The sequence below is a fragment of the Phymastichus coffea genome, unplaced genomic scaffold, assembly GCF_024137745.1.
Source record: "Phymastichus coffea isolate CEN01 unplaced genomic scaffold, Cenicafe_Pcof_1.1 PCOF00014, whole genome shotgun sequence".
Taxonomy (NCBI): Eukaryota; Metazoa; Arthropoda; class Insecta; order Hymenoptera; family Eulophidae; genus Phymastichus; species Phymastichus coffea.
The window spans coordinates 5,539,666-5,563,870 of NW_026706825.1; the positions used below are offsets into that span (position 1 = coordinate 5,539,666).

The following is a 24,205-nucleotide window of genomic DNA, read 5'->3' on the forward strand; positions in this document are numbered from 1 at the left end:
AGTAACATCACTAAAAATATCTAGTTCGATTATTTAGTACCAACACTACCGGTAGTGAGCAAAAGTAACTGTTGTTTAAAACTGTAGCGCCGAACGTACCACATTTAATGTTCAAATGTCAGGTCTACAAATTACTTTTCAAATTCTCATGAATATTGCATATTGATGAGTATGCTAATGTAAAAAAAGCTTTCATAAAATTAAGGCCTACTTCCACTAATTGTAGTTGAAAGTCTATCAATTCTCTATCATTTGCCATCTTATAGACTGCAACAATGTAAAGGTTAGATAGGCGTTACATTAAATGTGGTACGTTCGGCGCTACAGTTTTAAACAACAGTCACTTTTGCTCACTACCGGTAGTGTTGGTACTAAATAATCGAACTAGATATTTTTAATGATGTTACTAGAGTTGCGATTCGCGTCCGTATCCGTCCGCATCCGTACGTAGCTATGGGACTGGGGCCTAATGGCACGCCGTGGAAAAGCACGGCGTGCTTGCATTCTGCCGTCAGAATGCTCGGACACGTGACGTCACGGTGCATCCGCATTCTGACGTCAGAATCCCGCCACAGTGTTATATGGGTGAAATCGTAGTTTCAAATCATTATATAAATGTAATTGCAAAAAAAAATTTTTATGTTTTGGTAATTTAATTCATATATACTTTTATCTTTATAAAATTTGTTTTTTTTATCCGACTAATTATGTAGTAAATTGGTCAGTAATAATTAAGCATTAGAAACTTCTTATATGTTATTAGTTAAGACTTCATATTTCATTACCAAACTATAAATTATCTTTTCATAATTATACGTTGTAAGTCTTTTAACAAATAAATGTCACTGCATCAACACAATGACAGTATAATTTGTTTTAAACATTGTACTTCTGCTTCTATATTTTGTAAAAAAATTCCACAAGAGTGTCCTATATGTAAGAATAATTTATCAGCATTACCACTAGACCCAGTCATTATTCCATATCCTTTAACAAATGTCGTAGATAATCAAAGCTGTTGTTGCCTTGTTATAAAACCAACAGAGGGATGTTTTCTTTGCGATTATAGTATAAATGATGATTTGCATATTGGAGTTACAAATTCTCGAAGTGATGTTATTGAATATGATAAAAGTGGTCTAGTGAAGTGTGATAATCATATGTGGAAAAATTGTGTTGCTATCCAATTGATACCTATTTCTTGGCAAATATTTTGGGATGAAATGTTATCTATTGTATGCAATGATTCAAACTGGCATACTGCTAATTACAATGAACTAAAGTATAATTGTTTTACTTTTGTTATTTCATTTCTGAAAAATATAAATTACCCGAGTGCTAAATTTACAAGCAAAGAAGACTTATGTAAAATATTGATTTTACCTAAAATACAAAGTGTATTGAAATATTCTACTGTATACAGGCATCTTGTAAGCAAAGACTTTTATATTCAAGAATGATCCATTGAAAAATATTATTTCAGAAATAAAGTATGCTCTATTCAAAAGTTTTTTTGTTGAAATCTTCAAATTTGTTAAGACATTCTATTAAAAAATTGGCAACAAATCCATCAAACAAAAACAATAATACAGTTTCATTTGATGTTATTGTTATTGGAGGTGGTCATGCAGGAACTGAAGCTAGTGCTGCAGCTGCTCGAATGGGGGCTAAGGTATTACTGGTTACACATAAAAAAAGTACAATTGGTAAGATATGTAAATATTCGAAATTTTAAATAATACATCCAAATGCATAAAATATTTCATGAATTAAAATAACATTTGAATGTCATGTTTAAGGTGAAATGTCTTGTAATCCATCATTTGGAGGAATTGGAAAAGGAAATCTTATGAGAGAGGTAGATGCTCTTGATGGTGTATGTTGCAAAATATGTGACATGTCAGGGATACATTATAAAATATTGAATAAAAAAAAGGGCCCAGCAGTTTGGGGTTTAAGAGCACAAATAGATAGAAATTTATACAAACAAAATCTCCAAACTAAACTTTTTAATACTAGTGGACTACAAATTTTGGAAGCATCAGTTGAAGATCTTTTATTAGATGAAGATTATAAAAAATGTTGTGGAATTATTTTGAGTTAGTCTAAATGAATTTAATTAAATAAAAGCTTGTGAAATCTTATGTTAATATGAATTATAATATTTACTTATGTTTACAGAAGATGGAAGTAAAATAAAGAGTAACACAGTTGTCATAACAACAGGAACATTTTTAAAAGGTCAAATAAATATTGGACTTGAAACAAAACCAGCTGGACGCTTGGATGATGAGCCCAGTATAAGATTAGCCAATACTCTTGAACAATTAGGTTTTTCTATAGGAAGATTGAAAACTGGTATAACTGTTTTTTATTTCTATATACTACACATATATTTATTGTAATAAAACATATAATTACTCTTTTTAGGCACTCCTCCTCGCCTTGAAAAATCAACGGTAAACTTTTTAAAATGTATTCAACAAGATCCAGATAAAGTTCCTGAACCTTTCTCTTTTATGAATGATTCTGTATGGCTGCAGCCAGAAAAACAATTGCCGTGCTATTTAACGTATACTAACGATAGTGTCACAAAAATCGTCAGAGAAAATCTTTACTGCAATAGGCACGTAATGGAAGAAATCAAAGGCCCTAGATATTGTCCAAGTATAGAGAGTAAAATCCTCAAATATCCTCAACTTCAACATCAAATTTGGCTAGAACCAGAGGGTCTTGATTCTCCTATAATTTATCCTGCCGGGTTGTCTTGCACTTTACCAGCGGATAAACAAGAAGAATTAGTGAAAAGTATTTCTGGTTTGGAGAATGCTAAAATTGGTAATATTAAAAATAGTATACTTGTACTGCAACACTACAATAGTAATAATTTATTATATTATATTATAGTTAGGCCAGGATATGGAGTTGAGTATGATTACATAGATCCAAGACAATTATTTTCCACATTAGAAACTAAAAAAATAGCGAATCTTTTTCTTGCTGGACAAATAAATGGCACCACAGGTTATGAAGAAGCAGCTGCTCAAGGTATTATTGCTGGAATTAATGCTGCTGCTAAAGTAAGTTAAAATTTATACTTTTAGATGAATCAAGAATTTTTTCAATATAATTATTTATTCGCGCCTACAAAGTAATTTTTTCGAATTTGGTTACAAATGAATTTGTATAATTTATTGATAAATAGTAAAAAGAACATGAAAAATTTTATTTGAAGAAATACTCAATTCATCATAAAATTCAGGTTCTAATAAACAAAATAAGCTTGGTTAAGATCGTGCATCTCGCTAATTCCACTGGAAATAAATTACAAAGTTTGTACAGAATATTCCCTAATAGCACAAAACTTTTAATAAACGATAAAAAAATGTTTTTTGTTGAATCATTTAACGTTTAAAATTTTTGGTGAAAAAAGTTTCTTAAAACGTTTATTAAACGTGAAATATATCCGCAGATATTTTTATATCCAATGATGAAATCTAATTTACAGGCGTTTATAAAACTGTAACGGGAAGTTTTATTCGGGGCGGAAATAAAAATCTTACCCGTTAAAGAAAAGGATATTCCTTACGTTGCAAGGCTAACCGCCGCCTCGATCAGCTCGTTCTGACAGCCTCAACCTTCTGACCTTTAGCCCCAGAGCCCGTGAAAATCCACACGTGGAGTACACGTGCGGCGATCCGGGTTGCCCAGTGACTCAAGGTCGGGCAGGTTCTGTTGTGCGCGATAGGAGAGGAAAACCAAAGGGGATTCGAAAAAAATCTCAGCCAATTGTCGCAAGATCTACAAATTTATTCCTCTTTGCCGCGTTCGATTATACAAAGGTAAAGCTGTGGCCGAGAGATTTCGCTGGGTATGTCGCCTTCGCGATGAGAGAGAGAAAGACGCGCACTATCTAATTTCGCTATTCCGCCACGCACATTTACATCCAATATCGGGGATTTACGTCACGGGAACGAGTTGCTGCAGACAACGGCGTTCTCGACGGTGTCTACGGGTCTCGTCGACTTCTGGCCCTTCCTTGCAGCACTCTCCTCAGCTGAGGTTTTCCCTACCCGGATTCACAGTTGCCCGCGATCCTCGACTGTTGTCTCAGATCGCTCTGGGCAACTGGCTGTAATGGGCAGTGGACGACCTTTTCCTCAGCTGCGATTCTCTGCTCCCTTGGGACTATCGGACCTCTGCACGATGTCGGTCGAGGAGTTCTTCAATCTCTTTCTACGGTCGCTTATCATACGTGCTTTTCTATCCGCAGGGCCGGACTCGAATGCCGCTACGCGCTCCTCTCCTCTCTTCACGCCTCGCACACGCCGGCCTGCGGCCTAATCGCTCTCATTTCCCTTTCCCTTTTTCCTATTGTCCCATGTCACGCGCGTTTAACACGCGCTGACCGATGCCCTAATCTCTCTCCTCTCTCCCACTTTCTTCCGTTCGTTCGTTTCATGAGCGCTTTCCGCTTCCCCTTCTCTACTTTATTCTCGCGGGCCGACTTTTGAGTTGCCCTACGCGATGGGAGCGCTTAGGCTCTACTTTTAACGAGCGACACTCGTTACAAAACATATAAAAAACGTTTTGAAACATTTTCTTAGTAGCGTTTCTATTACCATTATTAACATTAATTCTAGAACTTAACAAAAGTTTGTTTCGTTTTTTTGGATGGAAATGGGGCTTGTCTACTGTAACGATAATAAAAAAGTCTTCTTGATTAATATAAAATAGATAAGTCACAAGACTGTCGTCTTTTCATAGACTCTTCTACAAATAGCCTTATAGCAGTCTTGTTACATAATAGCAACAAATACGCAACTCTTCCTGTAGGTTATTCAACTATAATGAAAAAATTTTATGTTGATATCCGATTTTTTCTTGAAAAGGTACAACACAACACACATAAATGGCTTATTTGTAGTGACTTTAAGATAATAAACCTAATGCTAGGCTTACAATCAGGAAACACAAAATATCCTTGCTTGCTGTGTCTTTAGAACAGCCGGGCAAGAGATAAATACTTGGTAACAACAAAATGACCAGAGAGAAGAGAGTGGAAAATTAAAGTACATAATGTAGCTTATGAAAGCCTTGTTAAAAGAACATTTTATTTCTATCACTCTTTAATTTAAGCTCGGTTTAATGAAACAATTTGTTAAAGCTCTGAATATTGAAGGAAAATGTTTCGACTACGTCAAAATTTCATTTCCTCAAATAAGTGATGGAAAACTAAAGAAGGGTATTATCATTGGGCCTGAGATAAGGAAACATATCTACGCTAGTTTTAAAGTTATAGCAGTGTAAGTCATCTAAGTCGATGGTTATGGAAAATAGGCCATGAAAGGTATTATGATATTTAATGTTGTATACTTGTGATTCGGAGTTCTTATGAGTTAACATTTGGAGGAGGGGGGATAAACCAGTCATGATTTGAGGGTTTGCAGCCCCCAGGGTTCTTGTCTTAAAATTTCCCTGTCTTAAAATTTTTATAGCAGTTACCTTGATTATCGACGTTGAGTTGAAACTTTACAACATTGCGCATTATATACATACCTATATGCACACTGCTATGCATGACATACTTATATAGTCCAGGCAATAGAGCATTTTTCGCGTACTTTTTTCCGGAAAGCACGAAATTTTTACTGTGACAATGAGTGTAATAACATATCATCATCCAAAGTCTGAAATCGGTGCAGAACATTGTTAACCAGCCATTTAAAAAAACAAAAATTGATCTATTTTCATGTTTTTGCGTAATATCTTTTTTACTAGCAGTTGAATTGAAAAATGGTCTAATGTTTTTTTTATTCGTCCCGGCAAGACCTACAAAAGCATGTGTCGCATGTTAATACATGTTAATTAGATAAAAAGTTATTAACACAAAAAGCCCAATTGTTTATTTAATAATTACCGTTCAATATTTGATCATAGAGATTTTCCATGTACCTTAAGGAGGATGGGGAGGAAAACAAAAATGCACAGAATTAGACGAAATTGATAAATGTCTTACATGGGATCGTCATAAATGTCTGTGAATTTTTTTAATATTTTTTATCAGGGAAATTCAGATAAAAATCGTTCTTAAAGTTGAGCTGTTATACACGTGCTCTTATGGGAGGGACGTTCACGGCGGACTTCAGACCGAAAAGAATCTACCAAAAAATGCACAGTTTGAAAAGAAAAATATAGTAGTAGAAAGAAAAATCAATGTACATTATGTTTCTGTTTGAAAAATAACCTGTTATCAGTCATTTCAGCGAAAAACTATTAATTAAAAATGAAACTTTTATAGGTTATTCAAAACTTACAATATCATCGAGCGAAATGTGGCAACGTCGCATAATGCGCTATAGCTATACTATGCTCACTGTGGCTCATAAACGTGCGTTTTGCATGATAATCGAAATTTTTATTAGAGTATACGAAATTATTAACCCATTTTTTACAATAGTATTAAAAAAATTTAAAAATGCACATGTAAATATAATTTATATTTTTTATTCATACATACTTATAAGCAATAATGCACAATACTTATTTAATAATATATCTCAAATATACAAAACTTTTTACTTTTACGGCCTTTAATCTTATTTAAAATTGTTTTGTTTTTCTTTTACAACTAAAAAGTAATGCACAATAAATAATATACTTTACATAAAACATTTGGCAAACTTTTATCACATTTTGTTTTACATTCATTTGGCTTGATTTTCCAAGAAATTCAAAATTTCTGTAAGAATTTTATTCGTTTTAATGATCGTCGGCTTTCCATTGACGACACCTTGCAATAAACTGCTTACTTGTTCAACCCCTTGAGACCTATAAGTGTCTACAATAGTTTGATAACTTATTCCAGCCGAGGATAGACGCTTTTGCATTCCATTGGAGATAACACCAGCCATAGGAGCGAACGATGGTAATAACTTCTGTTCATTTTCGTGGCTAGTTAGTGTAGCAACAACATCTCCAACAGACTTTTTAATATTTATAATATCATTGATAGGTAGAAAAGCTCTAGTCAATTTTTCCAGCAAATTAACATCGAAGCAGGCATCGTGAGCTCCTTCTGTGGGGAGAGAGAGCAGCTCAGTACCTAGTGTTGTCAGCTTATATCCACTCTCTCTTTTAGGATATTTTTGTTTAAATAAAAACAATGAATCCGAAAATCCGTCGATGACTTCCTCGTATGACTCAAGAAGAGATAAACTCTGTAAACATAAAATTAATCGACTAGAATCGAACGGACAATTGTGTGCGACAAACAAACTTTTCTTTTTTAAACTTTTCAAAAATTCTAACAATTTTCCAAAAACTATTCTTTTCGGTAATGTTGGAACCTCAACGCCATATCGGAATAGTTTTTTATGTACTTTCGTAAGGCCGTTAGTTTTTGAAGCTTCTGGGTGGATTGGTTGAGTTGGTGTTATGTATGATTTGAATACTTGTTGTCCAGCCTTGACACATATTTGTAATATTTCATGCTTGAATCTTAATCCAGCAGTTTCCAGGTCAAAAAATACTATAATTACATCATCTGTATCAAATTCTTCGACTGTTTCATTGACGATTTCCACGCAATTAACTTGAGTATCAATTGGTTTTTCTAATAGTGTCATACCACTACTATACGTTGCCTCTCCAACATTTGGTTTTTGATATTTTAACTGAGATTTTTTTGCTTTTAATTCCAACCTCCTTCTTTTTGCAGCAGGTGTTACACGTTCGGTTCTTTTTTTCTCTAAATCTCTTTCTCTTTTCATTACATATTTATTCAACAAATGTTTGTGGTTTATACCTTCTTTGTCTAAAGTACGTTGAATGTATGAAGCTCCACAATTTTTTTCGGCACCAGTAGCACCCCAACGATAATCTGTAGACTCAGATGTACTTAATAATAAATTTTTTGGATTTTTGTGACACATTGCATTGTTTAAGCTTTCATTAGCTTGACTACTCCCAGCACCAACAAATTTGAGTAAAGTATCTGCCAATTCGTTAAACAATTTGTCCAAACTTTCGAACAAGTATGGATTTTTCAAAACAATGCCTACGTCATTTTCCTCACCTTCTTTATATCTACACCATTCACCACAATTGTTGTGCATGTTAAATAAATGATGTGGTACATTTCTCAATGCAGCATCGATAGCATTAGCATTAGTTTTATTTTGATGAACGGCATATGAAAAGCAGCGCTGAATATGTTTGATAATATCACCGGATAACTCTTTGTCTGGATCTCCTTGCTTTTGTATCCGATATAGCTCGGTACCTACGTTATTGTACGTATGGTTCATATCCGAATGCTTTACAATAGTATAGTCAATTTCATTTTGAATAGCTGCAATACTTGAACTATCGTTATCTCCGAAAAAACCCCAACTTGCACATTCTGTTCTTTTAATATTTTACTTTGTGTCAGTAATTCAACAGCCCCATTAGCTTCCATCGCCTTTGCGCTTCCTATAAAATTTTTCCTGCAGTCATGTACTTTCTTCACTCCTGTATGAAGTTCAAGGTCACAGATTCGACATTTTCTATTACGTGTACAAAAATCTAGAACTTTTCCAGTCTTCAAACCTATTAATGCACAATAGCCATTGAGACTATCATACGAATGACCTGTGCCTCTCTGACCATAGCCCATATCAAATGATACAAATATTCTCACGAGAGGTTTCTCAGTATGACTAGAATCTACATTGACAATAAGAAATCCCTCTTGAAGCTCTTCAGGCCTGAGAAGAAAATAATAATAAAAAAATAAATTAACTAAAACAATATGTATAGGGCATTGATCAGCATTTTAATTTATTAATTTACATGATTGTTTTAATATTATTCATATTAAACTAATACTCATTCACCCTATGAAAGCATGGTAAAAAGATCTCGACGTATGTACATTGATTATAATCTATAGAGTTAAAAAAAGTGCATATAAATAAGTAACATACAATCACTCTACAAATTGTGTAGTATATTAATTGATTTGGATATAACATGATAAAAAAATAATGTATATACGTTGATTCAAGTGTAGATTGGAATATAACAAAATATATGGAATATAATTACTCAAAAAAGTCTCAATATAAAAAAGTTAATTTGAATATAAAAAAAATCTAAAATTAGAACGTAGATTACAATCACTTCAATAAATCAAGAAAAATAATAAATCTCAAGAAAATATGATGTACAGTAAAATTAATGAGAGCATTCGAATATTTTATCTACTATAATTGATTATATCTTATATATATTATATCTGCAACTGCTGACGAGTGAAAGATGCTATCTATTACATGATTAGCTTACAACATCTTTTTTAATTCATCAATGCTTTCTTCAGTTAGTAGACGTTCCATGGCGGTGGCCTCCGAGCAACTTTCTTTTGCAACTGCCTCTATGACAGGCCCAATGATTCTTTCATGTTTTTTAAAAGTTTTTGAATCCATTGTAGGTATATCCAACACACTAAAGAATTTAGTTACTTGCGTATGACCAATTCCTGTGTGTACAGCAGCTGAAAACATTTTATCGTTAAAGTTCATTCAAATATCTAGAATATGTTGTCACATATATACAATTGTAATACAATACAAATAATTTTTTTTTATGGAGAAAAATTTCACACTCATTTAAAGAATAAATAAATACCTAATGCTAGTTTTGTGTTGATAGCAAACAAATTTTTTCCTGTAATAGAATTCTTATACTCTTCGCTGCTTTTGAGAGTATTTACTAGTAAACACTCATGACATCGTATACTAAAAATGGATGCAGCTCCATGTACAACTTCTTTTTCAATATATTGAATATCCAATCTTGCTTGGCAAACAGTGCAATTCATATTGTTTGACATATACGCTAAGTCTACAATACGATTGCCTTTCACAGTGCACGTTGCCTCTTCAGCTTCTACTCGTGCTTTCTTTGTGCAGCCTTTCCTCATTTTTCCACATTCTGAGCGTTGTAGCATTCGCTTGTAAACTTTCTTCGAAACAAATATTCCCTTCCATCGATATTTATCGGATTCAGACATTTTTCAATTGTAAAAGTTACGACAACAACAACATCAAGATGACAACACTTTGAGGTTATACACACGCCGCGAACCTCGTGCTCGACGCTATACATACACGTACGTATACATATATACATAAGCCAAGGTAGACAACATGAGAAAACCAACTTTCAAAATCATGCAATGTTGCCGCATCTTCGCTTCATTTTTACATTTGTAAATTTTATACACAAATGAAAATATAACAATTAACAAATATTCTAAGTAAAACTTATTCCATAATAGTTCATTTTCGACGGTTTATAAGCTTATACGCGCATTTAATGATATAAAACGAGAAATGAAATTTTAGTTATTTAAAGTTAGTAGCATTGATTTTATCCCATGTTAAAGCATAGGCTATTTTCCCCTTACCTCATACCCCTCATGACTGTCCCCATCCTCCTTAATGTAGTTCTTATTACGTAAAGATTATGAGCTTTGAAGCCGCAAGCTCTAATGTTAATTTCAATCTATACAGACGGTTAACCACAAATTAACTGTTTCGTTTTGTCCACAGTCCGAATCGTTAAGCAAAAAGATGCCGATGTTTTTATCGGTACTCGTTAGAGTTTATAATCGAAAACTGCAATTTAAACAAAAAAAAATTTAATTTACGACTCATGGAATGTTTACTAAAATATTGCTTAGTTGTAAATTGAAATTAACCGCGTATTATAAGACTTTTCTAGTCATTTACAATGTATATCGGTAGATGGTCAAAAGAGTTTCGATTAAAAAAATTACATGAAAATTCCTCAATTAATAAAAAAGTTACAGGTTGTTAAAGTTTTCGACCTGTTGTTAAAAGATTGATATAGATAACGAAAAATTTTTTAAGCGATACGAAGCGGAAAGCCAAGGTTCTTTTAACTGTGAAATATCTAGACTTTGCTTCAATTGTACATACATTAAATTCGCGATCAAACGTAAACAGAATCAATGATTTTTTAATCTTTAGCGCTGCGGAGTGGTGGGGGAAATCGACCGCCGCTATTTAGATCGCTTAAAAATTCGCAAAAAGTCTTCAAAACGCATAGCGCGACTTTAACATTACTTTTCTCCCAATCTAAAGAAGATAATTAATTCATTTTTTTAAATTTTATACTACTGTGACGGCGGGCCATAATGATCAAAATTTTAAAAATTTCAAAAGAATAATTTTTCCTAATATTAAGACCAACGGCAGATATGAAACCGTTTCCCATGAGCTGTGAGAACCGAGTCGAGTGTCGCAGGGAAATTTTTCTTGATAGTCTCCAAACGGCAATAAAATCTTTAGTCTAAATTTATGTAAGCGTGCATTCCTTTTTTTCATTACGCTCATTCTGCCCCTTATACCCTCGCACTTGCATATGAAGTGAATGCAGCCTCCGAACACGTGGGCGCTGAGATGCCGATGAGAGAAGAGGGCCATGGGATCGCGTCTGCATCCTATTCACATCATAACTAACGAATTTTTCCCTTTCCAACTAGAAATTAGGCATTAGAAATTATGAAATACGAGAGTCGTTTGAAAAGTCCGTGCAAACTCAGAGAGATGGCACCACTAGTGCGTATTAAGGTTATTTTCAGTTAGTGGCATATCTTGGAAGAGCACACACCAAGTTTCAGCCAGATTACTTTGCGTTTTATATTCGTTTCAAAGAAATCAAGTGGTTGTAAAAAAATGAACGAAAAAGAATTTCGTCTATTGATTAAACATTACTTTTTCAAAGGCAAAACGCCTCAGGAGATTAAACAGAAGCTTGATAAACATTATGGTGATTATGCACCTTCGATTAGAATGGTTTATAAGTGGTTTCAAAATTTTCGGAGTGGCCATATGAGCACAAAAGACGCTGAACGTTCTGGACGCCCTGTTGAGGTTACCACTTCAGAAATCATTGATAAAATCCATGATATGGTGATGGCTGACAGAAGAGTGAAGGTGCGTGAGATTGCTAGTACTGTAGGCATCTCGAGCGAACGGGTTCATAATATTTTGCACCAACATTTGAACATGAAAAAGCTATCCGCTAGATGGGTGCCGCGATTGCTCACGATCGATCAAAAACGAGATCGTGTGAAGTGTTGCAAGAATGGTTTGCAGCTGTTCCAGCGAAATCCGCAAGACTTTAAGCGTCGTTTCATCACTGTAGATGAAACATGGATACATCACTACACTCCTGAGACCAAAGAACAGTCTAAACAATGGGTTACCAAGGGGGAATCTGCTCCGAAATAGCGAAGACAATTCCTTCGGCCGGGAAGTTTATGACGACTGTCTATTGGGATTCGCAAGGAATAATCTTCATCCACTATCTGGAAAAGGGTAAAACCATTACAGGCGAATAGTATTCATCGTTATTGGATCGTTTGAAAACCGAGTTGCTAGAGAAACGTCCACGATTGGCCCACAAAAAAGTCCTCTTCCACCACGACAATGCGCCAGCTCACGCCTCAGCAGTTATGGCCGCAAAACTGATGGAGATAGGGTTCCAACTTGTTTCATATCCCCCCTATTGTCCAGACTTGGCTCTGTCGGACTACTATTTGTTCCCTAATATGAAAAAATGGCTGGCGGGGAAAAGATTTTATTCAAACGAGATGATTGCAGAAACGAATGCCTATTTTACAGACTTGAACAAATCCCATTATATAGAAGGGATGAACAAACTAGAGCAGTGTTGGATGAAGTGTATAAGCCTAAAAGGAGACTATGTTGAAAAATAAAAAACTTTTATTAAAAAAAATCAAGCAGTTTTTATTTTTGCACGGACTTTTCAAACGACCCTCGTAATATTATTTTGAACTTCACTTCCAGGTCGGCGAAGGCAAGGTTAAATGGCGTGGTGCTCAAAGGGCACCCTTGCCTTACGCCTTTGTAAGTCTCAAACTCCCCAATTATTTCTCCTCCAACTTTTACCTTACTCCCTGTTTTCTTGTATATTTCTTCTATTCTTTTCCTAATTTTTCTATTTATCCCTTTCTCTTTCATTGTTTCCCATATTTTCTTCCTCTTTATTTTATCAAAAGCGGCTTTCATGTCTGCAAAGAATAAGAACAGTTTTCCTCCTTTTTCCCTTATTTCCTTCCCTATTATTGTTTTTAATATATATATATATATATTGCGTCCATTGTTCCTCTTTTCTTCCTAAATCCCATCTGCGTATCACTTACAAGGAAGGTACCCGAGGTGTACCTCACCGATTTTCTTGAAATTGTGATATGTTGTAGAACATCAAAAAATATTCGACGCGTATTTTTTTATACGTGCCCATAAGCCTATTTAAGGGGTGAAACCCACCCTTGAAGTTCACCCCTAAAAACAAATTTTTTTTAATTTCTCGAATACAATTCGTAATTTTTTACTGAAACAAAGTGGGTAACACTTGTTATTGAAAAGCATATATTTATGCATTGTTTTTAGTCATCAGACTCGTAACCCCCGTTTTTTATTAATGAAAAACTATATTTGATGACCACTTTTTTCACTATACACATTCCAAAATCTGTTAAATCTTGACAAAATTAATTGTTTTATGCACAATAATCAAAAATAAAGTTGACCTGTTCCGGCATTTTCAAAAAAAAAATCCCTTGAGGGAGTGAGCTACTCCTAACATTTATACTATTATATTTCATTATTCCATTACGATATCATGGTGTAAATCTCTTGGATACTATTAAAATTGTTAAGTAGTTGATGTAGTTTGAAATTTTCTGAAATCAGCCCTTACAAATGAATTCATCCCTAAAACTCAATCTCAAGTATTATTTTTTCATTACTTGAAAATACCCTAGGACTATTCAGTGGCGTAAAACGTGTAATAATATTAGTTCACATCCTTGGTATTGAATTAGAATTCTTCACCCCACTAATGTATCAACCCCTATTTTTCAATAAAAAAATGACACCCTTTTCCATATGAAAATACTAGTTTCTTGAGTTTGACGAAAAAAATTTTGGCAGTATGCACAATATTCAAATACGAAATCGACTGTTCTCACCTTAATAAAAATAACCTATAATAAGGGGTGTACCAGCCCCACAGGAGATATTGTCGTATCTCTATGATTTTGTTCTTTTTCTATGGGACTTTCAAAAGTAATAAAAAATTAATGATTCAAAGTACAAAAAAATTTTAAATTTAATATTTCAATAGTTTCGAGTTTTAATGTTACTTTTTATAATCCTGGCAATAATGATAATCATTAAAAAAATGTTTCAAGCATAATGATTTCTTACACCAAGAGCATCTTACAATTGCTGAGTTAGAGCAACCAGGAACTCCACAACGCTCATTACAATCATTACCAAAACTAAAATCTACGGGGTTATCAAATTTATCTGGCTTTGATTCAACGTAGCCACTTTTATACCATGAATATTTGCATAGGTTATTGTATCGAGGAGATGACAATTGATTATGTACCAAGGATTGGAGTTTTATAATGTTATTTCTTTTATGAAGTTCTTTATCCTCATTCATTAATGTTACACTGTCCTCGAAGCGACGGACGTAATTTTTCCACACTCGGAAGCCGAAAGCATCTAGTGGCTGAATTTTGCCTGTTGTTCCTTTTGGAATTATTTTTACATTAACAATTTTGTTTGGAGGTGCTGCTTCCTTTACAGCATCAGGGCCATGCCCACTCCACGAATCAATTAATAAGACACTTGAATGCCCAACATTGGGAAAATACACATCCTTCAGCCATGTTTTGAAATGTTCTGTAACCATTGAAAAAACTCATTTTTATTCACATGACATAAGTTAAAAACTGTAATCATCAATAATAAATATCATACCTGAAGTCAGTTTGCCAGAAGCGGAAGGCATCACGTAAATATTTGATGGCTTGAATAATTTGGATTCTACTACCGGTCCAAAGGTTCCTTTACTTTCTTTTAAAACAATGAATAATGGGGAAAGCAGTCTCCCATCACCTGAAATGAGTGGTTGAATTGTGTAACTGTGAGTCGTCGAACTTACAGATTCTACAAGACATTCAATTTGCTTTTCGCCTTCAATAGCTAGTGTTCTTCCCGAGTGCATTTCAATTTGAAATCCACTCTGATCTGAATTGTAAATTGATTCCAAACCTTTGCTTTTAATTATTTTTTTCACATCTGAAACAAAATCATCAGCTGTTTTTTGTAAATATTCTCTCCCTTCAACAGTCTTTTTTGTTACGAATTTATTTATCTTTCTGCTGACTATTCTGTGAGCCTTTTTAAAATTTTGTAGCCAATGACGTGACGCTTTAAACCTTATATCTTCATGTCCAACGATTTTCTGAGCTTGTAATGCCCATTTTTGTAAATCTCTATCGTGAATTATATAACCGGCATCGGAAGCCGACTGAAAATTATCTAATACAAATTTATTGATTCTTCCAATTTTTTCTTTATAAGTGCCTCCTTTATTCAAAGTATGCGCCCATCGTTTCAACTGTGTAATTGATTGGACTTTTCGAAATCTATGCTGCACAGTTTGCAGAGCGAGATTTTTCGTAACTCCGCTTCTCCAATAATCCACAGCTTTTCGTTTGTAATCCCAAGATAGATCTTCTGTATCCGCTGTACATACTAGTGAGTGTTCATCAACATCCGCTGACCAGATTTTATCAATATCTTCAACAATATACATTTCAGTATCCTTAAATGGTTCTTGAAAAGCTAATGTAGATTCCACAATGAATTCTGGATCCTCAAAGTTATTTATACAATCAAGTAATAGTTTTTCTATATTATCCTTCAAAGCAATTTCATCTTTAGTAATGGGACTTTCTTGTATATTCATAGCTTGAAAAGATAATAATAATAATTGTATAACATTTATAGGATTAATAGTCATTTTTCCAATACCTAGAAATAATAATTATTATTTGTTTTTTATATGATGAAATCCGAAGCGCATTAATTTGAATATTTTTTTACAAAGTCAGGCAATAATTTTTAATATCATTTAAATCAACATTACACTGACAATTACGTATCAATTTCATTTCTAATTTCTTCGAACGATAATTGAATATTGAAAATTCCAAAATTTCTTGTCCATCTTTGATCCCTCACCAATTCTGGAAAAAAACCACATAAAAATATGAAGTATTGCATTTTATAACTCTTTATAAGCTATATCTATATCACTAATTAAAAAATTATTTTCGTCAAATACGATGTGAGTATGAAAATTTTTGAGCTTTTTTCTTCGGAAAAATATTTAATTCAAAAATGTAGAGTAAAAAAAATGATGAAAATAATTTTTTATGGTTTCTTTAGATAGGGCTTGTAAAGAGCTGTAAAATAGAGTACTTTCAATTTCTGTGCGTTTTTTGAAAAATGGCGAGGGCATGTATACAATATCTATCAATTACCGCGTTAAGAAATTTTACGCAAAAGGAAATTTTACTTACAATCAGGAAATAAGTATTGACCAAAAATTATATGGTAGAATTAATATGTACGAATTCCAAAATACTATGTTATACTTTGATGAAATTTGAAGTTTGAAATTTGGTTGCACATTTATTGGATTCCAATGTAATTTCTTGTAAATTCAACAAACACTGCACTCACAATTAATATACTGATTCAAACGAGCTCGATGAAGCTCTGACTAAAGACTGATGATGAGAGGTAATATCGAATATTCGAGTGTTATTTTGGCGAGCTGATTGTGAGTTCAAGAGTGTGATCGCATCGTCGAAAAAGGTCTTATCTATCCAAAACATAGCAAGACGATAATTTAACCGTTGAGGTTTTTCCCACTGTCCGATCTCGACAACAACAACAAGAAAATGATAAATTTAATCTTATCTTGTTATTTTAAGCTGTTCACTTCTCTTAATTTGTTTTCCAAGCGTTTATACGTTTATTCTTCGTTTGCATTTATTCGATAATTAGTTAGTTCTTCTTGCTTTGAATCATTAATTTTTTATTACTTTTGAAAGTCCCATAGAAAAAGAATAAAATCATAGAGATACAACAATATCTCCTGTGGGGCTGGTACACCCCTTATTATAGGTTATTTTTATTAAGGTGAGAACAGTCGATTTCGTATTTGAATATTGTGCATACTGCCAAAATTTTTTTCGTCAAACTCAAGAAACTAGTATTTTCATATGGAAAAGGGTGTCATTTTTTTATTGAAAAATAGGGGTTGATACATTAGTGGGGTGAAGAATTCTAATTCAATACCAAGGATGTGAACTAATATTATTACACGTTTTACGCCACTGAATAGTCCTAGGGTATTTTCAAGTAATGAAAAAATAATACTTGAGATTGAGTTTTAGGGATGAATTCATTTGTAAGGGCTGATTTCAGAAAATTTCAAACTACATCAACTACTTAACAATTTTAATAGTATCCAAGAGATTTACACCATGATATCGTAATGGAATAATGAAATATAATAGTATAAATGTTAGGAGTAGCTCACTCCCTCAAGGGATTTTTTTTTTGAAAATGCCGGAACAGGTCAACTTTATTTTTGATTATTGTGCATAAAACAATTAATTTTGTCAAGATTTAACAGATTTTGGAATGTGTATAGTGAAAAAAGTGGTCATCAAATATAGTTTTTCATTAATAAAAAACGGGGGTTACGAGTCTGATGACTAAAAACAATGCATAAATATATGCTTTTCAATAACAAGTGTTACCCACTTTGTTTCAGTAAAAAATTACGAATTGTATTCGAGAAATTAAAAAAAATTTGTTTTTAGGGGTGAACTTCAAGGGTGGGTTTCACCCCTTAAATAGGCTTATGGGCACGTATAAAAAAATACGCGTCGAATATTTTTTGATGTTCTACAACATATCACAATTTCAAGAAAATCGGTGAGGTACACCTCGGGTACCTTCCTTGTAAGTCTGTCATTATTATATTGTTTATCCTACTTTCTCTATACATTTTTTCTCTCATATGCTCTAATTCTTCCTTATTGCGTACTTCTGTTTCTCTTTGCTTCTTGTTTCCTCCTTCTATGCTTTCTTTTAGTTTCACGCACTCCTCTTCCAACTAGTCCATCCTCTCTCCCCATTTTTCTTGCAGTTTCTTTTCTCTACGTTCTGCTTTTTCCCTTTCTTCTTTCGTCTCTTTCTTTCTTTCTTCTCTCTCTCTCTTTCTCTTGTTCTTTCCTAACTGTTCCTATTTCCTTCTCCCATCTTTCTTCTCTTCTTTTCCCCTTTGCCTCCATTTTTTCCATTTTTCCCATTATTTCTTTAAACATTTCTGTCCATTCTTTCCTTTCCTCCTCCCATAACTCTCTTAATTCCCTTATATCTGTCCGTATCTTTTCCATTATATCTTCAGCACCACTACTTTTTCCCACTTCTCTTATCGTGTTGTCCAATCCTTCTCCCCCCTCCCCAACCATCTCGCTTCCCTCGCTCTCACTCTTGCATCTCTTTGCCTCTCTCATTTCTCCTCTAATATTCTCCCTCAGCCCTTTCCCGCTCTCTCTCCCCCTCACCACCTTTACTCTTTTCTTCTTTTCCTCCTCTGGGCCTTTCTTATCCAACCTTCCACCTTTATCTCTTAATTTTTCTGTTGTCACAAATCTTTCCATCCTATCCCGTACGCCTTAATTCGACTCTCTATATCTACCTGTGATCCCACCTTTATTCCCTGTCTTACCTTTTCTGTCTCTGCCTTTACTTCTTACCGCCGCTCCTCTCTGCCTGCCTTTCCCGCTTTCTGATTTTCTCTCTTAACCTCAACTTTTATTTTTTTTCTTTATTCCTCTCTTCTGCTTTTTCCTGCTCTTCTCCAGGCTTCTCTCTCTCTCTTCTCCACTCCTCCTCTGCCTCCACGCTCTTTTCACCTCTATTTCTCTCCTCAAACACTTTTCCTCTTTAACTTTCTCACCAAAACTCGCGCTCACATCCAAGACACGTCTACACTCCGCTCGAGTGAAATCTAACCCATCCGGCAAATCAGCGGTGAATAACAAGCACAATATTGGTCCTAGTACTTACGGTAGCTATCTTACGGTACTCCTGCTTTTATTATCTGTTTTTTTTAATGTTTTTCTATTTAATTTGATTTGAAATTCTCTATTTTGTAGGTATGACTTAAGTAATTCATAGTGTTTTTCTGAGAAACGTCTTTTTAATTTATATAAAAGACTTTTATGCCATACTTAATTAATATTAATAACAATAATAATTAAGTTGTTATCAATGAAACGAATTCTTACTCATGTTTCTAAGATAGTCATCTTGAGTTCAGAGTATACGCTTTATTACAATAATTAACATTTATAAATTTATAAACAAATTAAGTTTGCACATTAAAATTCAATATTATTCAATAGTTAAAAGTACTTGAAAATATTATAATCTTAATCTATGCCCTAAAATCTATATAAAAAATACTTTGTTTCATTGAAATTACTCTTAACAACGCATTTTAATTGAACAATAAAACTATCATATCTATATCTATATGTAGAGTGACGTCACGCTTCTTATATGGTCATGACATTTGACTCTAGCGCTAATACAATCATATAATATGTGAGGTGGTGCCGTTTAATATACTAATTGATATATATAGATTCATGAGTTCAGTGGGTTACAGTAATACAGAGAAAATAAGAAAATAGTTCAAGAGCTCATAGATAGGACATTCTTATGATAAAATTTATAAATTTCATAATGTGTGTTATTGCAATAGATTAATTTATTTGTGGATTATACAAAGTATTCGTAAAATCAGTAACGTGATTTCGAATATATTCTTCTCTAGTTATTGCATCAAAACCAATTCTTTTCGTGACAGAACAAAAGATATATGATTCCCTAACAGTAACTAAAATTTGTTTCTTTTCTCATTTTGTACTCAAACAATACCGTGGAGAAAGTTGTCTGACATAATTTTATATTTTGTATTTTATTTAAGTGATTATTGCAAGAAATAGCAATTTCCAGAAAGTAAATTTACAGTCAATAAAAGCTTTAGCTTTGAAATCATCAGAGAGCTTATGCAAATTATTCGTTAGTATTCATTTTGTAAATACATTCTGGTCTACCATTGTTTAAAAAATGCATTTATTATTTAATTATAATATAATCGATTCTGATTTTACGTATTGATGTAGTGATAATCGCACTACCTGTAAGAATTGAAAGCCGAACAATATACTGCAAGTGCATTTTTACTACCACTCTCGCACAACCCTCTCATCGTACTTTTATATATAATTATACATGAATCTTAGTGATATAAATGTTTTACATAATTTAATATGATAAATATGATCCCGCAGCAAATGAATAAGAAAATTGAAATTGGTAAATTGACTCCGAGATTTTTTATATAGTAAATAATTGTATTCTAATCTAATTACTAGCCCGTACAACTAATAAATTTTTAAGAAACTAACTGGTATTACTATTATTATTTATTCTAAAAAAAGTATACGTAGATCTGATTATTCTACCGCTCTTTATATCTCCTATACATACATATAAATACATCTTATAATTACGCGGCAAAAAAACAGAAACCCTTTAAATACACCTATGCGCTAAATTTATAATCTTCTTTCTTCTGTTTTCCTAGGTATTTTTGCTACCTCTATTTCTCACTTCTCCTTTGTTTCGCACCCGCTCTCCTGATCTTCTCTCTTACTATCCTTAACCCATTTATTCTCAAACCTGCCTTCCCTCGTGCTTGATCTGTTCTAAGTACCTCGTCGCTTTTTTGATTGTTTCTATGTTCGAACTCTCCAATCCCGTCTCCATTTTCCAAATGTAGTCTGGTATGTTCTTGTTCAGTCCGATTGCCATCTGTGCTACTTTCGCCTGTATCCTCTCTATTTCTTCGTATCTCGACCATCCCCATACTCCATTCCATATAAATATCCTGCCTTTCCGATTTCGTGCAGTATGAGTAGTATTCTACTCAGCGTTCTGAGTCTCGCCCTCTTCATTAGACTTCACGTGAAATTTATCACTCTCTGCGCTTTCTGTTGCATTCTTCTAATATAAGTTCCGTAACTTCTTCTCATCGCGAATCAAAATCTCGAATACTTATATTCGTCTATTACTTCCAATCTTTTTTTTCCTTAGAATCATCCAGCTCTTCTCTCAAATTTGCCTCTTCTCCTTACCACTTTTATCTTGGTTTTTTACATTCAACTTTATCCCGTTTTTTAATTATGTTTCTCCATTCTGCCTAACAATTCCTGCAGTTCCTCCGATGTGCCTACAATCAGTACTATGTTGTCTGCAAATTTCAGACCGTACACTTTATGTGTTCCTATTACTGTGCCTTCTTCCTTCTTGTCCTAAATCTCATAATATCATTCAGGTTTAGGTTGAAGAGCGTCGAGGTTAGGGGGCATCCCTGCTTCACTCGTTTCGTGATAAAGCTTTTTGTAATTCCTTGCCCCGATATCACTTCACAGCTTGTTTCTCTGTAAATCTCTTCAATTATCCTTAACATCCTTTTCCAGTTTTCTTATTATGGTTTTTCTGTTGATCATGTTCTGATTCTGTTGATCTCTCTTGAAGTCTCTCTCATTCTTTTTTCAATTTGTTCCCCATAATGCTGTTAAAATTGAATACGTAATCTTTCGTTACTCTCCGTACTTTGAAGCTCGCCTGACTTTCATCCATGCTCTCAGTTTGTTGTCCAATATTTTTGCTAGTATCTTATACCCTGTGGTTAGTAATGATACTCCTCTGTTATTTTACGGCCTTGTTCTCCTCTTCTGCCTTGTAGATCAGAAAAATACGAGCATTCTTCCATCCGTTAGGCCGTTCCTTTTTCTTCCACACCTTATTCACCACTTTCGTTAATTCTTGAAGTCATCTCCTGTTCAATTCTTGAAAAACTACCCTACTATCCCATCTTATTCTACTACCTTCTCCTTTTTCAGTCTACTGATTACTTAGTCTATCTCCCCTCTAATTATGACCTTGCTCAGTACGCTGTATTCGCTCCATTTCTTCATATTCTCTTCTTCCCCTTCTGCTTCTTCTACTTGCTTGAACTCTCTCCTTGATTCCTCCGTATATTTCGGAGTCTTTTCTCTTTCTTTTCTCTCTAAGTTTGAAGTGTTCCAACCATTCCTTCCCCTTTCTTCTCTTTTTTCCTCCTGAAACTCTTCAATGTCTTCCAAAACTCGGCTCATTTTTTGCTTCTCTCCATTTTTGACCACTTTTCTTCAAGGATTTCTCTCTTTTTCTCTTTTTTAGTTCTTGCATCCTTTTCTTCTCTTTTCTATATCTGTCCTTCTCTTTTTCTGCATTCGTTATCAAATAGCTGTTCAATCTCTTCCATACTAGTTTACTCTGCTCTTCATATTTCCTATCTTTCCACTCCTTGACCGCTCCTCTCCTTTCTATCTTTCTTCCTACCACTTTTATCGCTCCTATTTTCTCTTCCACTTCCACTAGTGTCTTTCTCATTCTTTTACATCTATTCTCCGACCTTTCCTCTTCTAATTCTTTTAGTCTCTTCTTCAAATCTTCCCTAAAAGCTTCTATCTTCTCTTGATCCCATACTATTTTATAACCCCCACCAGATCTTGTCAGTCTGTTTTCTTGCATGTTTTGACTCCTCACCTTTTTTAATCTTAAAGTACGAGGAGGAGGGGGGTCAATAAGTCTACAAAAAGAAGGAAAACAAAGTTTTGCGTATGTAATTTTTTTTTATTTTTCAACATAATCTCCTCGAAGATCGATACATTTTATTAAACGGCCTTCCAGTTTTTTCAAGCCATCAGAAAAATATGATTTCTGCAAACCCTCAAAATAGGCATTTGTTTCGGTGATGACTTCTTCATTCGACGTGAATCGTTGTCCGGCAAGCCATTTTTTGAGGTTAGGAAATAAGAAAAAGTCACTGGGAGCCAAATCAGGCGAATATGGTGGATGGTCAATTAATTCGAACTTTAAATCGTTAATTTTTACCATCGAAACTGCACACGTGTGAACTCGAGCATTGTCTTGAAGAAAGAGGCATTGTTTTTTGTTCAAGTGAGGACGTTTTTCTCTGATTTTTTCTTTCAGTTAACCTAATAATGACGCATAATATTGTTCAGTGATCATCCAGATGATTCCATACGCATCCCAGGAAACCGTGGCCATAATCTTGCCAGCTGACTTTACTGTCTTTGCCTTCTTGGGGGCTGATTCTCCTGCGGTAATCCATTGTTTGGACTGTTCTTTGATTTCAAGAGTGTAGTGGTGTACCCATGTTTCGTCTACAGTTACGAGTCGACGTCAAAAGTCTTCCGGATTACGACGTATGCGTGCCTCAGAGGTGACCACGCGGGCTCGTTTGTTTTCAACAGTGAGCAAACGCGGCACCCATCTTGCTGATATTTTTTTCATCCCCAATTTTTCATGCAAAATTGAAATGATTGTACCCTTTGATACCCCGGTGGTCTCAACTAATTCTCGCAATTTTAATCTATTATCACTCAACACCATATCGTGGATTTTATTGACCATTACTTACTTCTACGGGGCGTCGTGAACGAGGTTCATCTTTTGTTGTTGTACGGCCGCGTTTAAATTTATTTACTCAGTTATAAACTGTCTTAAACACAGGGGCAGACTTGCCATGAACGGCGTTCAACTCAACTGTGATTTCTTTTGGTGTAAGGCCTTTCAAACGAAAATGTTTGACCACCGCTCGAAGCTCTGTTTTTTCCATTATTCAAATAAACCAATAACTTTTTGTTCAACCAACGCACACAAAAAGACGACTTAATGAATCGAGCTGAAACTTTGTACGATATCTAGGTAGTAGTATTGCTTGCCAAAAACATCATAATTTAAGCGTGACGAGCGCCATCTCTTGGATTTTGTAAAGACTTATTGACCCCCCCCCCCTCCCCTCGTATACCGACAGGTGATTCGATACCGTCTTATTCTCAACTCTCATCTTGCTCACTATCTGTTCTATCTCATTCTGTCTCTCGATTATGAAATCTAGTGTCGAGCTGCATCCTACCCCTACATACGTTATTTCTCCTTTCCAATTCCCTTCCGTTCTTCCGTTTTTTATCCTCATTCCTACCTTCATAGATTTCAAAGCTTTTATCCTTCTTTGTTTATTTTCTTATCTTCCGATCTTCTTGAATATCCGTGTTCTTTTCTCTCGTTGTCCTCAC

At 34.2% G+C, this 24,205-nt stretch overlaps 2 protein-coding genes across 7 annotated transcripts in view; both read left to right on the forward strand.

The window, feature by feature from the left end:
• The first annotated feature begins 546 nt into the window (after positions 1–546).
• LOC131673624 (protein MTO1 homolog, mitochondrial) overlaps positions 547–24,205 on the forward strand; it is a 37,985-nt gene continuing 14,326 nt past the window's right edge. For 2 of the 6 annotated variants that reach the window (XR_009302732.1, XM_058951751.1), the window contains exons 1-4: positions 1,493–1,706; positions 1,800–2,099; positions 2,182–2,358; positions 2,431–3,080. Coding sequence is in view for 5 of the 6 variants with exons in the window: in XM_058951751.1 (XP_058807734.1) it covers positions 1,493–1,706; positions 1,800–2,099; positions 2,182–2,358; positions 2,431–3,080 (1,341 nt within the window). In the remaining variant the exon portion in view is untranslated. Of the gene's footprint in view, positions 618–1,492; positions 1,716–1,799; positions 2,100–2,181; positions 2,359–2,430; positions 3,081–24,205 lie in introns of those variants that run through there. The other 4 variants (XM_058951791.1, XM_058951777.1, XM_058951759.1 and 1 more) reach the window with 4 other exon arrangements.
• Positions 581–1,460, forward strand: LOC131673649 (MKRN2 opposite strand protein). Its single transcript, XM_058951805.1, has 2 exons — positions 581–647; positions 764–1,460. The coding sequence occupies exon 2, from the start codon at positions 840–842 to the stop codon at positions 1,458–1,460; it is 621 nt and encodes a 206-aa protein (XP_058807788.1). The 5' UTR covers positions 581–647; positions 764–839.